The sequence below is a fragment of the Bos taurus genome, chromosome 18 (assembly GCF_002263795.3).
Source record: "Bos taurus isolate L1 Dominette 01449 registration number 42190680 breed Hereford chromosome 18, ARS-UCD2.0, whole genome shotgun sequence".
NCBI lineage: Eukaryota > Metazoa > Chordata > Mammalia > Artiodactyla > Bovidae > Bos > Bos taurus.
The window spans coordinates 13,437,710-13,450,624 of NC_037345.1; the positions used below are offsets into that span (position 1 = coordinate 13,437,710).

The window sequence follows — 12,915 nt, forward strand, 5'->3', positions numbered from 1 at the left end:
GACTGCAGCATGCCAGGTTTCTCTGTCCTGCACCATCTCTGGGAGCTTGCTCAAACTCACGTCCGTTGAGTTGGTGATGCTATCCAACCATCTCATCTTCTGTCATCCCCTTCTTCTCCTATCTTCATTCTTTGCCAGCATCAGGGTCTTTTCTAATGAGTTGGCTCTCTGCATCAGGTGGCCAAAGTGTCGGAGCTTCAGCTTTAACATCAATCCTTCTAGTGAATATTCAGGATTGATTTCCTTTAGGGTTGATTGTTTAATCTCCTTGCTGTCCACGGGACTCGGAAGTGTCTTCTCTAGCACCACTGTTCAAAAGCATCAGTTCTTTGGTGCTCAGCCTTCTTTCTGGTCCAGCTCTCACATCCATACATGACTATTGGAAAAACCATAGCTTTGACCAGACAGACCTTTGTTGGCAAAGTGATGTCTCTGCTTTTCAGTCGTTGTCTAGGTTTCTTACAGCTTTTCTTCCAAGGAGCAAGCGTCTTTTAATTTCATGGCGGCACTCACCATCTGCAGTGATTTTGGAGCCCAAGAAAATAAAGTCTCTCACTGTTTCCATTGTTTCCCCATCTGTTTGCCATGAAGTGATGGGACTGGATGCCATGATCTTAGTTTTTTGAACGTTGAGTTTTAAGCCAGCTTTTTTACTTTCCTCTCATCTTCATCAAGAGGCTCTTTAGTTCCTCTTTGCTTTAGTCTTAAGATGTCCTTTTCTACATTAAAAAATTGAGATCTAGGAAAATCTAGAGTTATACAACTTCTGGGGTTCATTTTGCATTCTGTTCATCTTGATTTGGGGGGAGTTTAAGAAAACAAAGCAAAGACCCCAGCATTTATTGGAGTGACTAAAAAGTCGTGCACCCGAGCAGACTGTTGGGAAGAGGCGCCTCTGTTTGCAGGGCTCGTCAGCGCCCAGGCACAGTGTGCTCCCGGGAGGAGCACTTTGTCGTTTCGGTCAGCCCCAGTGTTGACTGAGCATGTGAGGAAGGTAGGAGCAGACCCGTGGGCTATTTCCTGCCTGTGGCACTGTGCATTCAGCAGGCGCCTGGGTATGGAGCCAGGGATTTGTGGGTCAGGTGTTTATGACCTAGTGGGATGTCTCTACTCTGTCATCAGGCAGCATCGTATCTGTTGGAACATTTGAATCGGGCCTGATTTTGTCTATATTTTGGAGATTTTTGCCTCATGAGAAATCTTTAAAGACTGCAGTCTCTTTATATTGGGAACTGTGAAATGGTTTGATACTGTTTCAACTAGATGCGTATTTTGGTAGAAGATTTTTATTTTTTTACAGTTGTGGTTAATGTAATCTAAAATGTGTGTGAAAAAGGTTTGTGTGTGTCTGCAGGCTGAATGACATCAGGACACTTGGAAACCTGGGAGATGGGTATGTTCTGGTAAGCCCATCTCTGTAGTGATGAATATGCCAGACACACACAAACATGTACACACACACACGGTTCACGTGGCTTACAGAAAGACAGGCCGCATGGTGATGTGGCCACGTTCCTCTTGCATCTGTGAGATGTCTCCTCAGGATCTAGATAAACAGCTCTGGCTTTCTTGAGACTCTGAAGCCTCTCTCGACATCTTTGGCTTTTGTGTACATCCTTATACTTTGCTTAAAATTGAATTTCAGTAGCTTTCAGAATTTTTTCCATAAAACGAGGCCTTATAAACCCAGCTGGGAAAAAGATTAGAAGAGATGGGAAGTATCCAACATTTTATGTGTAGATCTTTTTTGGAGTGGATGAGAAGAAGGGCTGTGTGTGTGGGGGTGGGGGGGTGGTATGGTGTGCGTGCAGGGTCCTTTATCTGTGGCGTTGGAGCAGTCTCTGCCATCCCAGGGCTCCAGTCCACTGTCAGTGGTCTGCGACACCTTGCCACCAGCACACACTGTCACTTCACTTCTAAGAAAAATGTTTCCTTCAAGAAAATATATTCCTGCCAAAATGCAGACACACTTCTTGGAGAACCTAGGTAGCTTGGGATTAATCCCTCTCGGAAAAGCCTTCTCTACCAGAAACGGTGGAAAATATAATTTAATCTATAAAAGGTCAGATGCAGAGAAAGTTTGGTGTTGACTGGTTCCCAGAAATATCCTAGAGAGGTCACAGAAGCGGCCCTGCGTCTTCTGTCTCGCTGAGTGTGGTGCTGTGGGCCGTCACCCTGCTTGAGGCAGCTGGCCCCGTCGGCCCTGGTTTCCTGCTCCCAGTTCCATTCCTCAGGAATCCTGTTCCCCCAAGGAGGCTTGGGACTGTGGGAGGGTACCCAGTGCCCAGGATTCACCGTTCAGTGTCTCCTGGGCCTGTGGGCAGCAGGGAAGGCAGCTTCAGGCTGAGGGGAACTAGTTAGTGCCCCCAGCATGTCAGTCTGGGCCTGTCACCTGTCCCTGGAGTTGTTCCAAACAAGATGGTTTCAGGTTGGACAAGGCCAGGAGGACGTTGACTGAGATTTAGGCTGGAAACATACGGTAATGCTTTTAAGAGGAAGTTGCATGTTGCAGTTACTTGTGTACGTGATTCCAGTATCATAGGTTGTTGGAATCACATTGTCTTCGGAGGCTCTTGTTGGTTGAGGCCAAGTAGCTTTACAGTAAAACCCCCAAGGCTCTTCCTATTGTTGGATGATCGCCCATGGCCCTGAACCCCTTTGGTCAAGTCTCACCTCAAAGGCTTTGACTGCAGACGGTCAAGGGAGGAGAGACAGGCCTTCAAATTGGAGAATCGTTTCTGATCCGTTTTATCATTTTCAAATATATGTTTGAAATGTTCAATTAAATAGCTTTGATTCCATTAGATCGAAACTTTATTCATTTCTGTTTTTCACCCACCCACTGTAGTGTGACTTTTCAGCACTCGGTGATTCCCTGTTGGTGAATGAGTGCAGTGGCATTAGTTAACTGTAGGATACCTGTTGGTTGAAGGCATGTTGCTGCTCTTGTGTTTTTAAGCCATTTAAAAACGTACCATATGTCCATTGATGATTTTAGACATGAGTTATTACCTGGAAATTTACAGAGGAGAGCTTACCTGAAATTCACAGCTCAGTAGGCTGAAAAATGGTGACTTTTGAGTCATTCCAAATTTGTTTTCAGTGTGGCCCAAGTTATAAAGCTTTTTCTACATAGGAAAGCTTGGTGATTTCTCTGGAGTCTTCTGAAGCTCTTCTGTCCCTGCCTGTTTTCTGAGAGAGGCCTGCGGGCAATTTGGAGCCCACGCCGGTGCTGGGCCAGCGTCTTGGCTTTTGGGTGACGGCACAGAGCAGCTAAGGATCCTCCCCCAAGAATTTTGCTCCAGACGCCGTCAGGGAGCTGCTGTCCTCCAGGACGAAGCGAGATACCCGTCCTGCTCCACAGGCTGACTCTGTCAGTTTCTGGTTTGGCAGAGGGTGGGTGGAAGCCGAGCCCTCTGATGGGGCTGCCCCATGACATGCTGGCTGTCTCTCCAGATGGTTCACTTCTTTACAGTCGGGGACAGGAGATGGGAGGTGCCATGGGGACGTGTCCTTCCTGTCTGCCCGGCCCCAGCTTTTCCCCCAGCAGACTCCAGGCGCCGTGACCGCCCATGAGGCAGACCCTGGAGGACAGTTCTCCATCCTCTTAGCTCAGGCATGTCTGGACTTGGGGGCTGCAGTCTCAAGGCGGGTGGCTGCCCGGTGCACAGCATCTGAGCTTTATGCAGTGGACTCGGGCACGTGGGGTCTGGAGTTGGCACTGGGCTGCTCCACGCCAGGGGAAACAGGACCACCTGAGGACCTGCAGAGTGAGAGCCGAGTTCTCACAGGGCCGGGACACGAGGGTGCCCTCGAGCCACGTGGCAGCAGAGTCACTGCAGCAGAGCGGCCTTCCAAGCGCAGTGTCACTTCCCACTTTTTTCCTCACTTTGTGAGTGAACCTCGGAGTTCTCTTGAGGTTAACTTCACTGTGGGTATAAGGAATCACGCCTCTAGAAATCAGGGCACAGTGTGATCAGGGTGCCTGGGCATGAGACTGAAGCCACTGCTCTGATGGGTCTGGAGTCTGAGGTTGGTGGGCGGGATCCCAGTCTGGGCCCTGGGGAAGTCATGTTCAGAATCTGGCAGAGCCTCTGCAGCAGAGGTTGACTTCTGGTCCAGAAGGTTCCGAGGAATCAGGATGGCTTCTCCTGCATTTCCTGTAGTCAGGTACTGAGATGAACGTCCTGCCCCCGAGTAAAGTGAAATTGGTGTGACGTGCCCCTGGGTTGGAGAGTGTCTGGCACACCTGGCAGGTATTGTGTGTGAGAGATGAGGGAGGGAGGGGTGGAAGGACCCTTGAGCTGACAGGTACCTGAGCATGGTAGGCATTCAGGGTAGAAAACTGATATAGAATTATTTTCATGTGTAGACAGACACAGTCACTGATGTCAAGAGTGCAGGCTGACATTTCATGTTGACCCCCAAAGTGAACCGAGCAGACGGTTCACTGAGCGGCCCCGCAGCGAGCGTCAGTGCTGCCTCCCGTCTGCCCCTGAGCTGGCACAGGTGTTGTCAGCCATGTCCCCATAATGTTCCTGTGTGACCTGTGCTTGCATGGACACATGCACACACCTGTGCTGAGCAGTGAAGGAAATGCACACACACACACACACACACACACACGTGCTGACCAGTGAAGGCCTGCCCAGACTCTGAGGGTGGCCGTCTTGTGGTGAGTGATACGGCTTGGAGTGGACATGGACTCGGGAGCAGACATCTCTGACAGATGCTTCAGCTGTGGAGGGTGGCAGGAACCTCCTAGCTGCACAGGCCATCTAGACGTGGCTCCAAGAGGCTGGGGAGCCGCCCAGGGACACTGGCACAGCAGTTGGAGTTTGGCTGAAACAGAAAGGAAAGCGGGGGCTCCTTACAAGTCAGCGTTAAGGACGTGACTGCTGGGTGGGCCTTACATTTGGGGCAATGCTCCACTGGCGTCTGAGTTGAGCTCCCCAGAACTAGAGGGTAACCCCAGGTAGATGAGAACAGACGGGCAGGTGTTTGGCCAGGAGAGAAGCCAAAGAGGTGGAGAGAAAGGCTCAAACCCCTTTCTTCACGGAGGCTGGTGGAGAGAGATTACCCTTTAGAGGGAGAGTTCTCTAGCGTCACATGGCGTGGTGAGGTTCCCACTGTCTGGTCTGTGTTCTCCTGCTCGACTCTTCCTAACGCGCCCGCCCTCCTGACTGGCTATGGTGTAGTGGTGTGCCCGGCGGCCTCGAGGGGCCGCCCAGTGCCTTCAGAGCCTCTTGTGTTTGCTTGTTTTCTCTGGCTTGTGGTCCTGGGCATGTGAGTTAGCCTGAGTCCCCACTTTCTCCCGGGCCGAGAGGCGCTCGGGGTAACAAACGACGACACCTGTGCCCTGTGTCCAGGCTGCAGCTCTTGAGCTGCGGGCCCTGCTCCCCTGCAAGCCCACTGGCCTGGTGGTCTCAGCTGCGTGCAGGGCCTGTCTGCTCACAGGCAGGCTGAATGATGACCATGGTCGTGTGCGTGTCGTCCTGACGCCAGCAGCAGGGCGGCGTCTGTGCCCCATGTGCAGTGCAGACAGACATGTCGCTGATAGTCGGCTGCACTCTCGTGTGAGCCTGCTGTTTCCAGCAGCACCCCTGCTTCGGAATGCAGCCCCCAGTTCCCTGTGCCGGTGCGGGGTGGGCTGGGACGCTTGTCTCCTGTCCCCCCGTCTGGGTTGGGCGGCTGTAGCCAGGTACTGTTGGGGAGGTGCAGATGTGCACACCATTGAAAGCTGAAGGCTGGGAGCCCGACACCAGGGTGCTGGCAAGGGCCATCTTGCTGGTTAACGTCCCCACATGGTTCCTCGATGTTCGCGGGGGCGGGGCCCATGCCTCTCCTCTTCCTGGGGAGCGTTGAGCCCTCATGGGCTCAACAAAAATTACTGTTGGGTTTACTGTGATGGGACAAGAGGAACTTCTCAAAAACGTGGCGCAGTCTTCTTACCGAGTTTAAGTCAGCAGGGAGCACTCAGCAAGTGACCCACTGAGCTCCGCCCCATGGCCTCATCTAACCCGTCTCCACATGCCGGCATGGTGGATCGTTGGGCTTCTGGGATCGAAGGACTCCAGAGCATCCGTCTGCCTCAGGAGGGATGTGGGACGTGGGACAGTGCTGCTCGGGGGCAGAATGGGGTGTAGGCCGCTTTGGCCCAGAGACCTGCTTGACCGTGTGTGTCACATCAGATGTCAGACATGGCCTCTGGGGGGCAGGCCCCTCCTGGGGGGCGGGGGCAGGCGGCCGTGGGTTGTTGAGCAGACTCCGGGGCGGGGGGTGGGCAGTCTTCTGGCAGGGTGGGGCAGGCGGCTGGGGGGGTGTTGAGCAGACTCCTGGGGAGGTTGGGCAGTCTTCTGGCAGAGTGGGGCAGGCTCCTGGGGCGCCACAGCCATGGTGGAGCTGGACCCAGTGGCCATCGCTCAGTGGGTCACTTGCTGAGTGCTCCCTGCTGACTTAAACTCGGTAAGAAGACTGCACCTCGTCTTTGAGAAGTTCTTTCTTGTCCCATCACAGTAAACCCAACAGTAATTTTTGTGGTTCTGCGCAGTAAGTTTTCCAAACTAAAGAAGGAAACGGTAGGAGCCGAGTACACAGTTGGGGGGCAGGGGAGCGAGGGAGGCCTGAGCTCTGCTTCCTGGTTGTCCGCATCCTTGGTGGGCGTTTTAGCTGTGAGGGTGACGGTGGGCACCCTCTCCCTTCCCCAGTAGATCACTTACATGTGTAATTAAAACCTGTCTTGTTTTCCTGCTCCATCTCGCCTACTCCCTACCCACCCCACCTGCCCCTTTTAGAAGTCTGAGGCCTGGGGCCCGTGGGGAGGTGGCGGCCGTGGACTTGACTCTGGCTGAGTTGTTCCACCCTCTTGCTCCTCGGCCCCCTACTTGACCAGATGGTCTTCAGACTCGTGGTTGAGATTTGTTCCAGGGACGCTGCCTCTGAGATGGTAGGCTGGACACTGCGTGTCTGCAGACTTGTGTTTTTGCTTTCTTGTGTTTGTCTAGGCTTTGTTTTCCTGCTCCCAGACTGTGTTTGAGGCTCAGGCTCCGATGCCGCCAGGCATGAAGCAGAGGGCACAGGCTGCTTGTCCTGCCGCCTGCCCTGCGGTGCCGAGACCGGGTCCCTGGGGCATCTCCCGTCGCCCGGGCTATAAATCTGGTTTCTGCTGCTGCCCTGTCAGCTATGGAAGCACCAGCTTGCCAGCTGGCTGTAGCATGCTTCCTAAAGCGTTGAGTCTACGGTCTGGAGCCCCGACTCCTCCTGTGAGGAACCTCCAGGCTGGGCCTTGCACTGTGGGCCCCAGGAACACGCAGGAAGTACTCTTTGCTCAGTTCTCTTTGGTTCTATCCATGTCCACTGGGGTTCCTTGAAGGTCGTGCTGGTGTCTGACCATCCTGAGCAGGAACTCAAAGTAGGATCCGAGGTAGGGGCTTCGTGTTCTCATCCTCGGGTTTAGAGGCTTAGGAATCGTTATTTATTTCTGGCATTTGCTGTACGAACGTATGAAATAGATTTTGTGCCGCTGGGTCTCCTGGCTGGTTGTCAGTTTGGGGCGTCTTCCTCTCGCCTCCTCCTCTTTCTGTCACGGGAAAAGCTGCTCTTTGAATTAACATCCGGATTTGGAGAAGTCCACTGGTAGATTGCATTCCCTTAACCAGCTGGGTTCAAGCAGAAATGCAGACACCAGTTGGTGACCTTGGCTCCTCCAGGTGGCCTCAGGTGTGGGGTCTGGGCCAGTTTCTGGCCACACATCTAAGCTGCAAGCCTGTCTTCTGAGTGCTTGAGGGTTTTCTGGTTGGTTTGTGTTTTCAGGTTGGGTGTATGTGTGTCTGGGTGGGTTCTTGGTTGGGTTCAGAATTTTGTTTCTAAATATTACTGAAAAGTCCTTGGGTTTCTTGCATTTATTTTGGATTTTGCACCAGTTTTGCATTATCTCATTTGGGTGTTAAACAGAGTTTCAGAATTGGCAGAATATAGAGGAGAACCAGATGTGCGCACTCCAAAAAAACAGTGCTGGTAGATCCAGGGTTCCCTCGGTCGGCTGCTCCACATCCATGCCCTGTGCCATTTTTCTTTGGTCTGAAAATAACGGGCTATGCTCCAGCAACACGCAGGAAGCTTACAACCAAGGCCAGTCAGGTGGCGTGAGCCGCACCCGAGTCCACACAGATGTGTCTCCGCGGCCCCGGGGCTCCCACTCCCGGTCCAGTCCCGGGAGCCTGGCGTGCTGCTCCTGGCTGCTGTCCTGGGAGTTTGCTGCTGCCCAGTTAGATGTTCCTGAGGGCCCAGCCCCCACCCCGCTCCACCCTGCAGCCTGCGAGCAGGAAGGAGCCACAGCTCGCTGCTGGGAGACGTGGGAGCCAGTCCAGGTGTGCTGGGCCCTTGCCATCCGGCAGGACCTCTGACTGCAGGCTGGTCCTCTGCCAGAGCGAGGCCCCCAGCTGGTGTCCAGTGGGCTCATGGCCTTGGGTGCTGCGGGGATCCTGCTGCTTTGAGCTAAAGACTTGACGTCAGCGGGCATCCTCGTCACCCGTTAGGATCCAGGTCAGCACGTCCCGTCCCCGCTGGACCACGTTTCGGGAGGCTGCACGGCCCAGCCCGCGGTGTCTGTGCAGTTGGCCTACAAAGCACTTTGTTCTGTTTATCTTCCCAGGAGAAGCGCCCTGCTCCTGGTGCTGTGACTGCTGGTTGGGTGTCCACCCCTGCCCCTCCCTCCGGAGAGGCCCGGGCTGCAGAACTCCCTGAGGCCCTTTGGGTTGTCTTTTGTGGGATTGTGCGGGCCCCATGCTGGGCCGGGTGCGCTTCCTGGCAGAGCTGTGGTATCCTAGCTCCCGGCCGGGGGTGCTCCTGCCAGAGCCTCAGGGCCAGTGGGGGCGGGGAGCATCGCAGAGCCAGCTTCCTGACCACTCCTCACAGCCTGCTCCTGTCCCAGTCCTGTGTAGCTTTGAGAAGACATGTTCTTAAGTCAGGGGCAGGTGGCACAGCTGGGCTCCTCATGGGGCCACCCTCCCTGCGGGAGGCACTGTCGTCACCCCTCTTTACCTGCAGGGATGTGTGTCACGTGACCCCTAGAGCCTGCCCGCAACAGTAGATAGTACCTAACCCATGCTGCGTTCTTCCTGTGCATGCACACCTGTGTGATGTCTAATCTGTAAATCAGGTGCAGTGAGAGAATCTCATGTGGCCAGCGTTGCTGCTCTGGGGCTTCGGGGCCCTCGTAAGTAGGGGAAGCCTGTGACCCCTCGACAGTTGAGACACCGCTGAGTGCTCACGAGGCGGGGGGTGGGGGCACAAGGTCAAAGGTCAGGATGGTGCAGAGTGTCCTTTTGGGGCTCAAAACAGCAAACTTTAGGACACATTTATTTCTGGAATTTCCCCTTTAATATTTCTAGACTGCCGTTGATTGCGGGTAACTGAAACCTAGGATGAGAAGGCGGCTTGGTGGGTGGAGCAGCCCTGGAGGCCGGGACACCAGGCGTTTCCTGGTAGAGCATTGGAGCCCGGCCTGGTTGGTGCCTTTGCTCCAGGCTTGCTCATCTCACGTGAGAAGCAGGTCCTCCTTCTCAAGGGAGTCAGAGCCACTATTCCCAAGGAGACGCTTGTCTCCATCGCTACCCTTGTCCCCCCAACCTGGGTAACAGACCTCCCTGCACTTTTGGGGGGTGGGGGATGGTGCCGAGAGCGGCTTTCTTGGAAGAGTCTGGAGGGCCCGCAAAGTAAGGGTTCAACTCATTCCTGAGTCACTTATCAAGACCAAACCAGCGTGGGAATGTTTCAAAGGCATGTTATTTGGAATGAATTCCCAGTTGAGAACATTTTACTATTTTTATTTTTATTTATTCTCTAGACTGGTAATGGGCCTGCCTTCCTCATTATAAATGTTGCATGTTTAGATCCCGGGGTTTCTGACTTTGTAATTCTTAAGATTTAATCAGCTGTGCAGATCGTGTGAAAAGTCACTTTATTGGCAGTGCCAAGAAGAAGAGCTCTTTGTTAGAGTACCACAGATGCCTTCCGCTTAGCTCATCACCAGGACCAGAGTGCCATGATTTCATAAGTTTCATTAAAAGATAGTTTTTGACTTGATTTTAAATTCATATATTAAGGGATCTTTCACCAGGACAACAACAACAAAACCAGGACGACGACGTAGCACCTAACATGTGTGGTTGAGTCCAGGACCCACAGGGGCGAGGTCAGGGCCAGGGGACTTACAGGGGTGGCACCCAGGGGGACCAGCTCACAGAGCGTCCCTGCACAGGGTGAGTGCCAGCTGAACAGCGCCAGCGCAGTACATCTGCACTGCCTGACTCACGTCCACTCGGCAGCTCGTCGGCTCCCCCAACCTCAGGCGGGTTGCTGTGGGATTTGGGGCCTGGCGATTGCATGCCTGTTTCTGCCCCAGCTCCTGCCAGGGTGACTCCAGGCTGGGGGTCTAGAAGTTTCCAGGTTGCCAGGATGCGGCTGCACGTTTGAATCACTGTTGTTCAGTCGTTCAATCCTGTCCTCTGTGTTGATGCGTGTCTTCTCTGTGTCTCAAGGTGCTCCAGGGGGCCCAGCTGATAGCAGTGGCTTCTTCGGACCCGGCTGCCACAGGGGTGGACGGCTCGCCGCTCCAGGGCAGCGACATCCAGGTCCAGTATGTCCAGCTGGCGCCGGTGACCGACCACACCGCTGCGGCCCAGGTGGGTCCTCCCTTCGGGAAGTGCACAGGGCCCGGGGCTCCTGCAGGTGTGGACACGCTTGGGCCTTTCTACCTCGGACCTTCTTCCGTGAGGAAGGTAAGTGACCGTGAGAGGCGCCCATGTGGACCTAGGCGCTCACTTGGGATTCTGTCTCTCGTAAGTGCCTGGAAGTGTGAAGGTGAGAAGTCGGTTCCTGGCCCAGGGACCAGCTTGAAACCAGTTCTTGAGCTACTCTCAGGCACATGTTTACCTATGAGTTTAGAGACCAAATCAGGTGCACCCGAGGCCTTGCTGTTCTTCAGGTCGGGGCAGGGCCAGCCCAGGGTCCGAGGTCCTGCAGGCCCGCGTGTGGGTTTGTAACCCCCAGTGATGGTGCTTGGTCAGTAGACCATCATGGCCTCCCCTGGGTCTGGGGTAGCCAGACTTGGATCCCCGTGTGGTGCCCAAGCCCATAGGACAGGCAGAATCATCAGGGTCTCTCAGGGTGTGGTCAGGCTCAGACTGCTGGGGCGGGGGTGACACGGGTGTGCTCTCCTCAGCGCCCTCAAACCCAGCCCCTCTGGAGGAGGCCTGTGCTGAGCCCTCAGACGGGTGGGCAGACACCCCCACTCCTGCCACCCCCACTATCGGGAAACTATTGTGTCCATGGGACGTTTGCACTGAGAAAGCACAGCCTTGAGCCGTAGTCGGAAGAGCAGCGCCAGCCTCACCGGGCACTCTGCCTCCCCTGTGTGGCCCCAGGAGCCATCCAGCTAAAATTCCTGCCAGGGGAGCCCACCTGCATTACCTTTGACCAATGGCTTAGGGAGTCCGATAAACCGCCAAACTGTCTCTCTCTGGGGGCCCCATTCTTGGTGGCTGAGACGCGTGGTCAGTGACTTACTCTAAGATTGTATTTTTCCCTTTGACTTATCGTAAACCTGTGAATATGCTGACCACTTGAAGGGTGCCCCCAGTGAGAAGCAGGGTGGGAATGGAACCCAGTGCTGGTAGAGGGGGCGGTGCTGGGGCACTTGTGGGAGGGGTGAGTGGGTGGGTGGGTGGGGGCAAAGTGGAGGCCCTGCAGAGGGACGTCGGCGTCCCTGGATCTGTCAGTGCCTGGGCCACCAGCCCAAGTATGTGTTCTACTCCGTGCCTGAAAACCACGTATGTCTGTGACCGGGCGTGGCCTGGGCCCCTTGATGGAAAGCCCTCTCCCTTCTTGCAGGCGGCTGACGCCCTGCAGCCCACCCTTCAGCCCGAGATGCAGCTGGAGCACGGGGCAATCCAGATCCAGTGAGGCTGTTGACCCTCCCAGACCCGAGCCACGCCGCCGCTGCGTGCTGACCCCTGCACGCTGGCCCCTGCCACCTACACCGTTCACATGCGCCCGCCCCTCGGCTTCGCACGGGAGGGGCCCGCCCGCGTGCTGCTAAAGTGCATCCGAGCGCCCGTCTGCCGGGAGTGTGCCCTGGGAAACAAAGACAACGGTAGCCCCTGCCGCCCCGCCCAGAGACCCTGTTTCTTTTGATCTCCCCGAACGTCCAGGGAAGGAGCGGGAAGCACAGTGCGGTTGCGTCAAGTGCACGCCGGAAATCAAGAACTGCGATATTTTTCTCTGTTCAAACAGCTTTTTTTAATTTGCTATGGTGTTTATAACAAAAAAGAAAATCGAAAAAAAAAATGGAGTAGCAGAAACCTTTTGCTGTGTGATCTGTTCAGTGTAACAAGGATAGATGTTCACAGGAGACGACTAATGATTTTGATGGAGACGTTGCTTACCTACTTTTTTAGGGGGACGGATGCGCTCAGCGCTGTAATTGTGCATTTCTAATGAAATGAATGAAATAAAATGTATTTATGACCATGGCAGCTGTCACAGTGTTTCCTCCCGGGAGCTGCCTCCTCCCCCAGCACCGCCCTCAACCCGAAGCCAGCCTTGCTTCTTCCTCCTCTGGGCGCTCAGCATCACCCCAGGCCTGACACGGCCTCCTCCAGCCCCAGAACGTTCCAGCTCCAGGGGGTCCTTGGAAGTCATGTCCGAAGGAGCCCTGTTGTGTATAAACAGTAAAGAGAAGGGCAGGAAAGGAAAGGAGTTCCACACAGAAGCCCCTGAGGGGGTTCGTGTTAACCATGGCCAGTGGGTCTGGCCTGCTCTGCCCCTGTCGTCTGTTAGCTGGTGAAGTCCCCACAGTAGCTGTGCTCACTGACTCTGAACGTGGCCACGGCGCTGCCGCCGGGGAGCCTTCCC

General features: G+C 54.7%; 1 protein-coding gene across 8 annotated transcripts in view; it reads left to right on the forward strand.

The window, feature by feature from the left end:
- BANP (BTG3 associated nuclear protein) overlaps window positions 1-12,533 on the forward strand; it is a 68,784-nt gene extending 56,251 nt beyond the window's left edge. For 5 of the 8 annotated variants that reach the window (XM_059876665.1, XM_024978177.2, XM_024978181.2 and 2 more), the window contains 2 exons: window positions 10,542-10,781; window positions 11,893-12,533. In XM_059876665.1, coding sequence (XP_059732648.1) covers window positions 10,542-10,781; window positions 11,893-11,964 — 312 coding nt within the window. In that variant the 3' untranslated portion in view covers window positions 11,965-12,533. The remainder of the gene's footprint in view (window positions 1-10,541; window positions 10,782-11,892) is intronic. The other 3 variants (XM_024978178.2, XM_024978182.2, NM_001075620.1) reach the window with 1 other exon arrangement.
- The last annotated feature ends 382 nt before the right edge of the window (window positions 12,534-12,915 follow it).